Source organism: Telopea speciosissima, chromosome 7 (assembly GCF_018873765.1).
Source record: "Telopea speciosissima isolate NSW1024214 ecotype Mountain lineage chromosome 7, Tspe_v1, whole genome shotgun sequence".
Taxonomy (NCBI): Eukaryota; Viridiplantae; Streptophyta; class Magnoliopsida; order Proteales; family Proteaceae; genus Telopea; species Telopea speciosissima.
Genome location: NC_057922.1, coordinates 12777865 through 12790823, shown reverse-complemented (window position 1 = coordinate 12790823; position 12959 = coordinate 12777865). Strand labels below are relative to the sequence as shown.

The following is a 12959-nucleotide window of genomic DNA, read 5'->3' as shown; positions in this document are numbered from 1 at the left end:
CGGTTTGGTTTTGACACCGTTTGTCTAATACTAAATATCAATCCATTGTGTGATTCAGCTAAATTGTATTAGTGGCCAAACTCTAGGGTTACTCAGGAAACATCGTGTGCCTTTGCTTAGCTGAAAGTAAGGGAAAAGAAGAATCCAACCGTTAAAATATGGACAGTGACGTTTTTTTATCTTCTCGAGTGTTTGATGTATGGTTGGATTTCAAGTGGAGAGGATAAAAAAACCCTATTTGACACGCCTTGCTGAAAGGATCCTAGAAGCACAACGCTTGATCTAAAGGATTATGGTGGGGCCCACATAAGCGGCTGGGTAGAACAAAGAAATAACTAAAAGTGGACGCTTTTGTCAATGAAAAGATAAAAAGTTCGCAATGTGGGCTCACCAACTTTGGGTATTTATAAATTCCCCGTTTATGTGGGCCCACGCAGTAATACCTATTACAAGTTCTTGTGAATTCTTAGGAGAAGAATGGGATAAATAGAATACCCTTGCTTTTTCTGATTAATTACAGAAGTACCACTACTTTGCAATGTGGTAGCCTTAAAACCAATCTTAACCGTTTGATTTTGTGGCCCACTTTCTGAACGGTCTTGATCTGTTAGTTTCACTTTGCTGTTTGTTCCACTTGTAACTACTAGGATAACCTTGTCAGGTTCATTCTATCTACAGCCCTGATTACCTGTCAGGTGACCGTTGCTACTGATTGGTCCTTTTGCCAAGACTAACATGAATCAAAATTCAAACCAATTAATTGAAATGAATGGTTCTGCGCTGGCGCAGGGGCTACGCTCCTAGACATAGAACGCATTCCTGTTAGTTATATGCAAACTGAAGCCCAATTCATGTAGTTTTTGTGTTTTATTAGTTTATCCAGCCCACAAGCTCAAGCCCAGCTGAGCTACAAGTCTAAGGAAGGTTTCTTAGGTGTAAAGGGTACGGGGGTCAAAATTCACCCCTAACGTGAACCTAATGAGTTCACCTAAAGCTACATGGGGAGAAGAAATAGGTGGGTCTATTGTTAAAATTACAAAAATATCACTAGATTCCATCACAACAATATGTATAGTAATAGGGGTTTTCTGTCATTTCATGACATAAACTGACAAAATTAAGGGTAGGTTGGGTTCTCTGCGAAATCAACCCGCTTGGAATCTCCAACTTGAACCAAAGTACTTGGGCTTGGGGTGGGTCAGTTTGGGCTCAGAAATCAACCCGATCCAAAATAGTAACCGAGTCTGGAATTTTCCCAAATTTAGTCCTCTTATTACACACCCACATTTTGAAGCAACTGTCTAACTACTCCATCACACGCTTCCCCTGTTGATCTTGTTGGATGCCCTTGCATGCGCTCTCATTGGTCCTATGTTGGTGCAGGCCACACAGCGTGACAGCAATCCCCCATCTTTTTTAATTGAGAAAATGACATACATAATGCATGTCCTCTTAGTTTCTCTCCTTGGCTATGTGCTTTATCGTGCTTCAATTGGCTTGACATGCGAAATGTTAATATATACCAACAACAACATGTCGATCCCTCTTTCCCTTTTTTTTTTTTTATCGGCAACCTATGAACAAAATTGATGCGTAGGCACATTTTTTTTTATGCAAAGTGGAAGAATAATATGACAATTTTAAGTGTTAAATATTTGGATTCAGATCCTCTCCCGAGCTGGAGTGGCACCAACGCGCATCCAACGGTTGGGCTAGCATGATGAACGTTGGTGCCTCTCCAACGCGGGAGAGGATCTGATTCCTAAATATTTAGGAAACAACTAAATTGACTATGTATGTCATATTTCAACTTTAACATATCGTTTCAGCTATCAGCTTCTATTCATCATGAACTTGGTCGGATTAGAAGGAGATTTTTTTTTTTGTGTCCAATGGGGAGAGATCTCTTGTTTATACGGAACACAATATGCGATTCTAAGAAATCTAGTGGCCTTAATCTGAAAATTTCTCTAGTCGTATAAATTTTGCCTTACTTGCAAAGAAAGCGTGGAAACTTCTTTAGTCTCAATCTTCCTTTTGGAGATACAACTTTGTTTTCAGGGCCCGAGATCTTTTAATTAGAGGTCTTTTTGTTTGTGTTGGCAATGGTCACTCCATTAATCCTTGGACTAATCTATGGATAGTAAATCTTACCCTCTCGTCTACTCCTTTTCCTATCCCTAGACATGCTCCTTCTTCTGTTGCTGAGTTTATTCAATTTCAGTTCTTGACATGGAAATCTCATATTCTTTATCATTGATGGCCCCCAAATATTGTGAATCTCATTATATCAATCCCAATTCCCATCTCTTCTCCAGAAGATTCAATCATTTGGAAACCTACATCAAATGGAAAATTCTCAATTTCATCGGCTTATAGGCTAGTTTACGATTAATTCTCTTCACAAGAGGTGGATTCAGGCTTTTATGGCAAGCATCATATGGCACTTATGGTTATCATATAATGATGCAACTTTCAGAAACGTAATTAGGAGTCCTCAACCAGTGGTTTCTTTAAGCAAACTCTTTGCTTACTCACTACCAAAACACTATCTTTGTCTCATGGATTGCTCCTTCAAGTCATAATATCAAAGTTAATGTGGATGGTTCATGCTTTGGCTGTCCGGGCCCATTTCAAGAGGCTTCAATAATCTTATTATAGAAGGGTACAACTTGATGAAATATGATGAATGCGGATCAGCTACCCACATGGGGACGGGTGGGGTACAAATCCATGGGGCATAGGTCCCACACCCTCATGGAGGGTTCAGATCTATCCCTATCAGATCTAAACTTGATATATTATATTATATGAGGTACCTTGGATGTGTAGCAAATTACGGTGAATAAAGAAGTAGCGAATCAATACTCCCGACCAAAGTCAAGTGGTCTAAGCGTTATACTGTGAGCTGTCGGGATTCGGGAACAACTGTAGAAGTGAAAAACTAAAGTCTGAAACACTTATTTGGATGGCATCATTTGTAATTATAACTAAATTCAAGGTCAATAACACCTCTCTATATAGCTAGAAATTGCAGAGAAAAACAAAGATCTTTAGATTGAGAGAGAGCTTTGGGATTGGGTTATTGGGATACTCTGTGTGGACTGTGGAGAGGCTTAAAAATGCCTTCAAAGCTCACTCTTTTCACTCTCTCGTGGTGTCTCTGAACTTAAAGATGCCCTAATGTTCTATTCACACAAAACCCACTTTCTTCTTTTTCTTCAAAACCCTCTTTTTTATGGAATCTAATTCTTAATCTTTAATTGGTTTTGTGGTTGGTTTCTTACTGTGCATTCCTACATTTGGTTCCAAAATTCTGATTAGCTTCGATAATGGCAATCACCAAAGAATCTACTCCACTTCCGGTGATCGGTAAAGCTGGGAGATACACAGTGTTCATAACTCCTCCTGCGACTCCGAAAGGACCGAAAGTTACTGAAAGAGCTGCTTCGGTAACGCCAAAGTCGGAGTCTTCACTGAAGATTGAGTCTCCGAAGAAGGTTGTTGCTCCTCCTCCTGTTCAGCCTCCCCCGCAGCAGTTCGAGAAGCCTGCATCGTCTAATTCGTCTGTGTTTGGGATCTTCTGGAATGCTGTTGCTAAAGTTCAGAAGGGTATCTTTTTGGCGTTTTTGTAGGGTTTACTTCTTGTTGTATGACTTGGATCTTTACCATTTGTAACTTTTTTTTTTTTGAGGGTTTTGGGTTTTGTTGCAGCGCATTCGAGCTTGGATGAGCATTTGGCCGATTGGTTTGGATTGAATCATTCGAGGTATCAGTGGGCGTTGAATGATTATTATGAAAGCAGGGGAATGGTGAGTTTGATTCACTGCAAATTTTGTCCTCAATAATGCTTTTGAATGGTTGGTTTTAGTTTCGGATCTGATTTCCTGTTCCCAGGTTGAATTGCAGTCTCTCGAAATTGCTTGCTTTTTTTTTTCCTTTAAACTTTCATGACGGATTTGGTTGTAAGATTTGCGGGGTTTACTATTCTTTGAAGTGAATGGGCGATTGGAATTACATTAAGCAATAACTTGTCGTTTTCTATCCATTTTCCTTTTTTATTTTGTAAACTTTTAGCAAAAAAAAGTTTCAAAATACAAAATTTCCGGCCTGGCATAGTGAATTGCTCCTTTGGGCTATTAACCGTTTTTGTAGCTGCTATAACTTTGTTTAGGGAACGTAGTGGAGGGCCTTTGAAGTGGTCTTGTGTTTTCTTCTCTTCACATTTTCTTGCAGTAGGAACACCTATCCACGACTATAGACTGGACCAGATAGTTTTTTCTTGAAAGATCATAATTTATGGCCATTCATTGAAACATATGCTGATGCTCATCTGGTAGACAAAATATCAGATCCACCCCCTCTCCCCCCAACGCAATCGTCTACCTAGTGAGATAATTCTGTCCAAGGTTCAGTAGATTTTTCTTTCTTGGAACCGGCAAGGTTGGGTTCCCTGGTATTTGTTGTTACTATTGGGTTGATCTGCCATTCAGTGGTATCTTGAACCAAAATGATGTTTGAAAAGTCGGGTTGCCCATTCATCCTAAACCATTCAACTGTCTAGCCTGGGAACTTCTGCTTTTGGTCCAGATGTCTGCTGTACTGAATGGTGCTGTTGGGATGTTCTATTGAAGACTGAAATGACCAAAAATGCTAGTGTATGGTTAACTATTTGCTAGTATCTTTTGAGTTCATGAAAAGATTGAGGTCAAGGTTACAGTGTTTGGAATTGGGAATGAAATAGACTGGAATTGTTCAGTTTCTTCCAATTGAGGATGGATCGGCTAAAAAATGTCTTCTACTTCCTTAGTTCCTCCATCCCCTCTGTTCTTTGCAACTTCCCTGTTCTCTCTCTCCCTCCCTCCCCTTCCTTCCTAGTGTCTGCTTCTCCTGTAGTTCCCAGAGTTTCCTCCCTCATCTCCTGCAACCCCCTATCTCTCGTGAGCTCCTCTGCTGCTATTGGTTTCTGTTTCAAAGAGATACCTGCGCTGCCAGATTGCACAGATCTGGTTCCCCTGCCAGTATCTGCTCAGCTGATGTGCCATCCCCACGACCCCCTCTGCCACTGCATCATCTGTGATCCACTGGCACTCATCCATCAGCCGTTGTACCCTGTGCACCCCTCTCTGCAGTTCTGCCCTCTCATCGCTATGTCATCATTCATCAAGGAGATGAGATCGTGCTGGAGGTGAGAGACCTGTGTCTCCAGCCCAACCGCATGTTCGCCCGTGTCGAGATAACTTGTAGAGCCTTCTTGTCTTCAGAAGACTGTTCGTTCTCCCTCTGCAACTGTTCTAGCCTGCCCTTTGTCACAGCTCCATCGGATTGCAGAGCTTAATGGGATGCAATTCGTGCTTTCTTCAAGTGGTGGTGGGTTGCCGGAATGGCTCGATCCAACAGGTGTGAATCTCTCTCCTGTTCCTCTCTCTCCACCTATCACTCTTTCCGGCCAGAAGAGGAAGATTTAATCAGTTGGCCAATCCAAAAGAGGCAATGAAGAATTGCTAGGAATCAGGATCGGGTGATGCTGATTACGATTCAAATCGGGCAATTCACCTAATCCAATCCCGATTCCTGAATCCATGGTTGAGGTGTATTTAATTCTAGTAGTGTGTAAGTTTGAGTGCTTTTGATTTTTGTTGTCTGGAACTCTTTTAGCCTGATTTGATTAATTTCTCTCCTAAGAAGAATTGACCATTTAATCAGTCCAATTTTATGTGTATTTGTACTGTTAGATTCTATCTGCTTCCTTTCATCCTTTTGAAGGGCTGAGCAGATTATTATGTTACCAGTCTCTGTTTCTTGTCTGTGGTGAGTCTGTTGACAATAGTTGTCTTGTTTCTCATTTTGATTGTCAGTTGGTTTCACTCGTCTTTTCTTTGGTAGGCATTAACTCTATCTGTGGGCGGGGTATCCTATGAAATCAGATCCTATTCTGCTGCAGTCGTGCCTTGTAGCTCTTTTGACCACCTCGTGCAATTTGTTTTATTAGCTAACCTTCAAATCTCTTTATTGGACATCATGGTTTTTGCCTCCGTAAATACTTTCACTGCGATGGTTGGGGAAAGGGAACTTCACAGACTAAATATTGTTCGTAACCCTTAAATTTTGCTATGGGACTGTCAAGTTGGTTGTGGATTTAATGATATCATTATGACCACCATATGGATTTTGAAACCTTATATGGCATCTTGCTCATTTGAGTGAGCACATTGATGCAGTGGAGGATGTTTTGTCCATGTTGGGTGTATTTGGGAGACATTCTAATATGTTTGAGTGACAGATATATGCAGTATGTGCCATTATTACTTCTCTTTTATTTTTCTGTGGTTGGGTTGGGGGGGGGGGGGGGAGAGGAGTTGGAGGATGCGTATATGTGGCAGAACAGTCATTGGTATTTTATCAGGAGCCTCAGTGGGCAATGAATATGGTTTTGGATGAATGTGGTTAAAGCATTCCTAGATGTTGAATGTTGATCAGCTAGACTCCCCAATACCTTATCAATTGCATTAAGGTGAAGTCAATTGATGGATAGAAGGTGGAGGGCAAGTTGTTTCTGGATATGCTCTCATAGTCAATCTCCTAAGCTTTCTATATATTTTTTTTATAAAATACGAAGAAGTTATTATGTTAATTGTTTATTTATTTTTTCCCCTTGGGGAAGGATGCATAGATATGTTTACCAGCCTAATACAGTTGGATGATTATTCCAAAGGGCTATCTAGAAAACATGCTTGGAATTTAGTTTATTTCTATCTTGTGAATCTTGAGAATTTTATCTTAGTTGATTTTTGCTTGTAGTTCCCCGGACCCCGCAGTGGCGGGAGCCTTGTGCACTGGGTACGCCTTTTTTTTTAAAAATTTTTTTTGCTTGTAGTAACTTGTACATATAATAACACATTAACATATATGCAATGTTAATAGTTTTATATGCATATATGCATGCATAGAGTGTTAAAATGCTCATACATGGTTTAATAGTTGGAGGGTCTTTCTTTAACAAATTTCTTGAGAGTCTCTAAGGATAAGCTATGGTAGTACAATAAAGGACTGTTTTTCCTTTCATGACCTGCCAAGATAAGCTTGTCTACATGGCCCTAAGTATCTGCCATGTTGCAGCTTGGTGGCAGAAATTTTGTGGACACTTTGTCTGCATTAGTGTTAGGGTCGAAGTCAGGATATTTATTTTATGGGGGAGGTGGAGGGGGAAGACGAATGGATACATTGAAGTCCCTCTAACTCAAGTACTAATGCATTTACCTATGGTAGTTATCCAATTTCTTTATACTTGATATCGCTCCCATAACTCAAGTGCTACACAATGGGTCCCCATCACTATGCACGAGGGAGTCCCACAATAAAGTAGGAACTTAAAATCGCCGAATGCATGATAATTATTTTGTTGGATTTAGCTCTAGATGGGTCTTTGCTGACAAATTAATCGACTAATGCAATGTGAACAATGGTCCAACCATGTTTGTGTTCATTTGAATAATAACAAAACATTCCACCATCGACAAAACAACAAAAGTTATCTCATTGTCATAATAAATAACTCAACGTTCGTAGAGTTGCAAGTTCTACATGGTTGGTAGGATGAATAGTCATCTATCATGTGCTAGTTAAACTGGAACTTAGAATTGGTGCACAAATAGGTCCCACTCTTATTTGTTCATGTGTTCAAATTTCATAGAAATATACATCCACAATGTAGCAAGAGAAATCATTTAGAAGTTTAAATTTTTGAAAATCAATTTCACAATTGAAAATACAAGGCGAAAAGCCGAAAAGTCTAATACATAGTTGGTCATATAATTGATATAAATAAAAAATTGCTTACAATTAATCCATAGGATATCCTATCTATCTAATAATTTGAATTGGTTAGAGGACACTTCCATGTGGCTCAATTAGGCTACTACCATGTTAAGTTTAAGAAGATGATTGATCTTGATGAATTTTGTAATTACCATTTATTATGCCCCTTATAGGTGATGAAAGAAGGTAAGTGACAAGGGCGGTCTGTCACAGTTATTTTAACTTTTCCTTTGTTAGGGGAAGAATCACCCATTCACCATGGGCCTTGTAGGGGGAAGGAGGTGAGGTTCTTGCCATTCCCCATCCGCCATTTTTAACAAACCCACATTGGGATATATAGTGCGAGAGTAGACCATAACAAGTAAGGACTACACTGTTTTGAAAGTCAGACATATGCCCCTGCTTCCCTCATTGTATATTTCATATATTTTAAACTTATAAAAAGGGGGGAGGGGGAGGGGAGACATGATCCTGGCTGTTACAAAACTTCAATTGCTTGGCTCATTTTTTGCTTCTAACATCGGATAGATTGAGAATCCTTGTATAAGCCACATGTCAACTATGTGGCGTAAGTCAACAGTTTGACCCACCATATATGGGGTTCACCACTTGTTTTTCAATTTTTTGCACTTTTATTTTTCAAATAGGAGTTGATTGAATTGAACAATTTTCAAAGCTTTATTTTGACATGTGGAAATGTCAGATTGGATTGAAAATTAACCCATGATTAGATGATGATGTGGACAACATATTCACAAAATTTGGAGGCCAACAAACACTGCCATGTGGCAAAAAAAATTAGGAAGTTGGATCATGCTCTTACATGTTGTAGGATGTGATATGGAATTTTTTTTGTTTTTTTTTGTTTTTCTGCATCATGAGAGTGTTTGTTGGCCTCCAAACTTTGTGGACATGTTGTCCATGTAATCATCTAATCGTGGGTTGATTGTCAACCCAATCTGACATTGCCATGTGTTAGAATAATGCTTTCAAAATTGTTTGCAATAGTAAACTCTTTTAGAACAAGTGCCATTGAAATGACAAGGGATATAACCCGATACATGATGAGCCACCAAATTTGACATGTGGCCTATTTGGGGCATTTCTCATGACTCTTATGGGTAAATGACCAAATGATGAGTCCACGTGGCAGAAAATGTGATACACTATTGTAGGCCCTTCTGTTTGCCATGCATTTGGACATCTTTTTCCTAATTTTGAACATGTAGTGTGATAAAATGCATTTTATTAGTACATTAAAAAATATTTGTATTTTAAAAAAATTGGTTGTAGTCAATTTAGTAGAATTTTGATTTTGACCAGACCATATGGAGGGCTGATATAGTCAAATTTGAGTTGTTAAATATAAAGGTACCCATTGGATTGACTACTTGCAAAAATTCAAAGGTTATTTTACTTGTGTGACTCATCATGTATTTGATTTTCCTTGAAGTATTTTCAAATTTTCAATGGTTTTTTAAACGTCAACTTTTCATTGCTTTGTTCTGTTACATGTGAAATTGTTTGGGATGAAACTTAACACATGAATAAGGGAGGGTGGGGCCTACTTGTGCACCAAATCTAGATTGTAGTTGAGTTAGCATGTAGCAATGAGCTACCCATGCCATTAGTCTCGAGGGAATTGGCAATTCTTACTCTTACTGAAATTTGGTTACTTTCTATTACAAACTAAGTTACCAGTATAAGGGTTTCTTGAATCGGTTGAAATGAACATCTGAAAGAAAGGGTGGAGCATTTTTTCATGTTGGTTGTCTAGTTAATTTGTCAAGTCAGAGCCATTTGAAGGTGGATCCAATCCATTTACCATGGCATATTTGGCAAGTTCTTAGTCTATCCTAAGATTCATCCATGTATTTAACATGGGATCAAATATAACATGCGATAATCAATATCATGTTATGTAGTGGGAACCCCCACCACTACATAAGAATTAGAACCTATTGTGAAGTTGGATGCCTACTCTATGTGAATATATCATGCTTGTACTTTCAATGCATCCGTTGCCTGCCCAACACAAAGTACATGGTTGCATGGCTGATGATCCCCCCCCTCTAAGCCTTGATTCGGCCCTCGGTTTTGTCTACCTATCTTGTAATTTATAAACCTTTGTTGAAAATTCAACATAGTACAGTTAGGTTTAATTTTGATGGATGAAAATTCAAGGGAAATATTGATTATTTGGTTGTCATTTTATTGATGTGGGGCCTAATTTATCAGATGGCCAATCTAGAGGGTGATTACGTACCCGATAGTTGGATTGGAGAGATAATCCTCCACATATGGCCTAGGTGTCCCGTGCAGGCAAGTTTGTTAAATCTTTGCCTTCAGTAAATACTGAGGGCTGGACAACCACAGAAGTTAGTGTCTGAATGCATAGTCACTCATTGTCAATTTTAATTTCATATGCATATAAATTTAAATTTTTCATTGGGATTTCTGCTGGCTGGTGTACTTTTTGGTATGTATGGTCATCCCTTGCATTCGCCACTTACATGAAAGGTGCAATTGTAGAGCTAATATAAGGTTCATATCTGGATAACATGCTTTTTCGTATGGAGTAGATTTTTGCATTTTTATATGCTGCAGGTGTTGCCTGTGTTGCCCACAAGCCACATAGATAAGACCTTGATGGGTTAAAATCTGCCATGCTGTGTGTCTTTGGTTGTGGCAATCTTAGTTGGCCTTCATGTGAACAAATTGTCTACATCATCTTATTATGTAATAAATACCAACTGAAGCATTTGCTGGAAGGGCTATAAAGCTCTGCAGAATGGTTTAAGCAGCCAACTTTAGACTAGGTTTGTACTGTAGGACAGAGAAAAAAGTCACACCCTACCTATATGGGACCCAGATAATCAAATTGATTATGTAAGAAAAATCTTTGACTCTTGAAGGAAGGGAAGGTTACGAAAGAATTAACAAAGGGTAACATATAGGTTTAAGTGGGGGAAATAAGATACGGTGAGATACTATGACCAAATTGGCCCTGGGCCAATCAAACTTGAGACAAAGCCTTGAAGGTATAATAAAGAGAATGAGTTTCTGTCAGGCCTAGTAGTGGCAGATGGTGTATGATGGATTTTCAAGTGAGAAACTTGATGCAGAGGCAGTTCAGGATACTTGCTAATTATTAATAAAAAAATCAACTTTTCAAAAATAAAACAACAATTCTTGCTTAGGCATGTTGATTAGCCAGATTGAGAAAATGTGTCCTGAAAATTAAGCTTGTAGCACTCGAGTTTTGGATAGATGTTTGAATAAATCATTAATGATTTGAAGTTGCAGTTTCCTGAGATAATCTCACTTTTGTGAGACATGAGTTGTCTGCACTGCTCAACTAAGCCTTATACCAACTCCTTGGGGGAGGGGGGGGGGGGAGGGTTTAGTTACGTGAACTGCCTTGCCATTCTACTCTATTTAAGCTCATAGAGTGGGATAAATAAAGAAAATACAAAATCTACATGGTAATTGGTCTGCTGGATTCTCTATTAACCTAGTTTTCCACTTTTCCCCCTTATGATTCTTTCATGCTTAGGTTGCATATATGCTGTCGTGACTTTGTACCAATGTTCAGAGATCCTGCTTGGCTGTAACATCCCCTGCTTACATTTTTCATACACAGACATTTATTTATGCATGGAAATTGTATAAACAGAATTATAGATTTATAGAAAATGGTGCCTATGACTTCGTTTTGGAGTCTTGAATGTACAATGGTTGGTTCTAGATGATAGAGACAATTAAAATAATTACTGATGCGTTACCAGTTTGTTTGACAAGATGAAATTGCCATCTACAGCCTCCATAAGAAAATGGGTTTTTGTTGCATGGAGATTTACTTTGCCAATCATGTGAATTTCTTAGCTTTTTGGGTTCTTAACTTATTATATATGCATGCTAAATTGCTAATTGGTTATGCATCTATACGGTGGTTCTTGGTTGGACAATATTATCTCAATCACAAATGTTCATAAAAGCATGGATGATTATTGTTAACTAAATACATTGCATGATTCAAGGTGGTCACACTGCCCTTCAGCATTTTACACTATTCCAAGGGACCAAGAATTTATACCCAAGCAGTGTGATCTTGCAGTCTGCCTTTCTTGCTTTGGTGAAATCATCTCTTGTTTATTGGTTTTTACGAATTTATCCTGGTCTCTTTTGATTTGACTCTTGTCGGTGATTGGACATCGTTACTAAGCCACAACTTCAATTCATGCCTTGGTTAAGCCACTAAAATTTGTTGACAGCAGGGGAAGGAAGATGCAAAACCAAAAGATCTTGCGAGCAAAGGTCAGACTGTGTAACATGATGCTCTTGGGACAGGTAATATTTCTTTTAACATTCAGGAGTAGTAATAAGACAGGACGAAGTTATCATGATTTCTGAACTTGAAATTTTGTGGGTATGCAGCACTGTGATGTTGTAGAGGCTCTTCACAACTTAATCATATTTATGACATATGTAAGGACAAAATGACGGCAGTTTTCTTTGGACACCCTCAACGGATCTTCTACCAAACACCCGGGTGTTCGTTGTTGTAATTCCTCCATCTCTTATACTGCATCAGCCAACAGGGTATGGTGTGTCTACTAGGCTCTGAGGTGTCAGCCATCAAATTCCAGATGGTCTTCTTTTGTGCTAAGCATCACCCAGTATATATAATATTGAGATTTCCCGAAGACATCTGTGAATATGGAATGCTTGTTAAATTATTCTATATAGCTCCTGCAAGAGAAAATGTTTAGGCCCTTGTCTTCATTAAGCATAAAGTGTCTTCTTTTGTTTCTTTACCCAGCATGGTCGCTGGAGCTTTCTTATTTCAGGAATTGACTATTGAGACGGGATACGCCCAGTTGTTTTATTTAAGGGAACAGTTCTATTACTACCATTGAAGGTGGTATGAAAGTTTCAAACAATTAGACCTGGAAATCTGGCTTACTGTTTGCAACTGATCTCAAATAACTCTCGGGGGTCACTACAGGAGCTATTACTCTTTATTCTCAGTTCTTCAAACAATTTTTTAAGCTTTATACTGACATTTATATAAGTTTGATTGGTTTGAAAAATTAGTTTATTACTTAATGATGATTGCAACTTGTAAGGCCTCATGATAT

The 12959-nt window shown here is 38.7% G+C and overlaps 1 protein-coding gene across 2 annotated transcripts; it reads left to right on the top strand.

The window, feature by feature from the left end:
* Window positions 1–3132: 3132 nt before the first annotated feature.
* LOC122668874 lies at window positions 3133–12635 on the top strand. Of its 2 annotated transcripts, none has more exons than XM_043865439.1 (4): window positions 3133–3612; window positions 3715–3812; window positions 12096–12168; window positions 12256–12635. In XM_043865439.1, exons 1-3 carry the CDS (start codon window positions 3333–3335, stop codon window positions 12147–12149), a joined length of 432 nt encoding a protein of 143 aa, XP_043721374.1. In that variant the 5' UTR covers window positions 3133–3332; the 3' UTR covers window positions 12150–12168; window positions 12256–12635. The 2 variants fall into 2 exon arrangements, with proteins under 2 accessions (XP_043721374.1, XP_043721373.1); XM_043865438.1 differs by having other exon boundaries at window positions 12093–12168.
* Window positions 12636–12959: the final 324 nt, after the last annotated feature.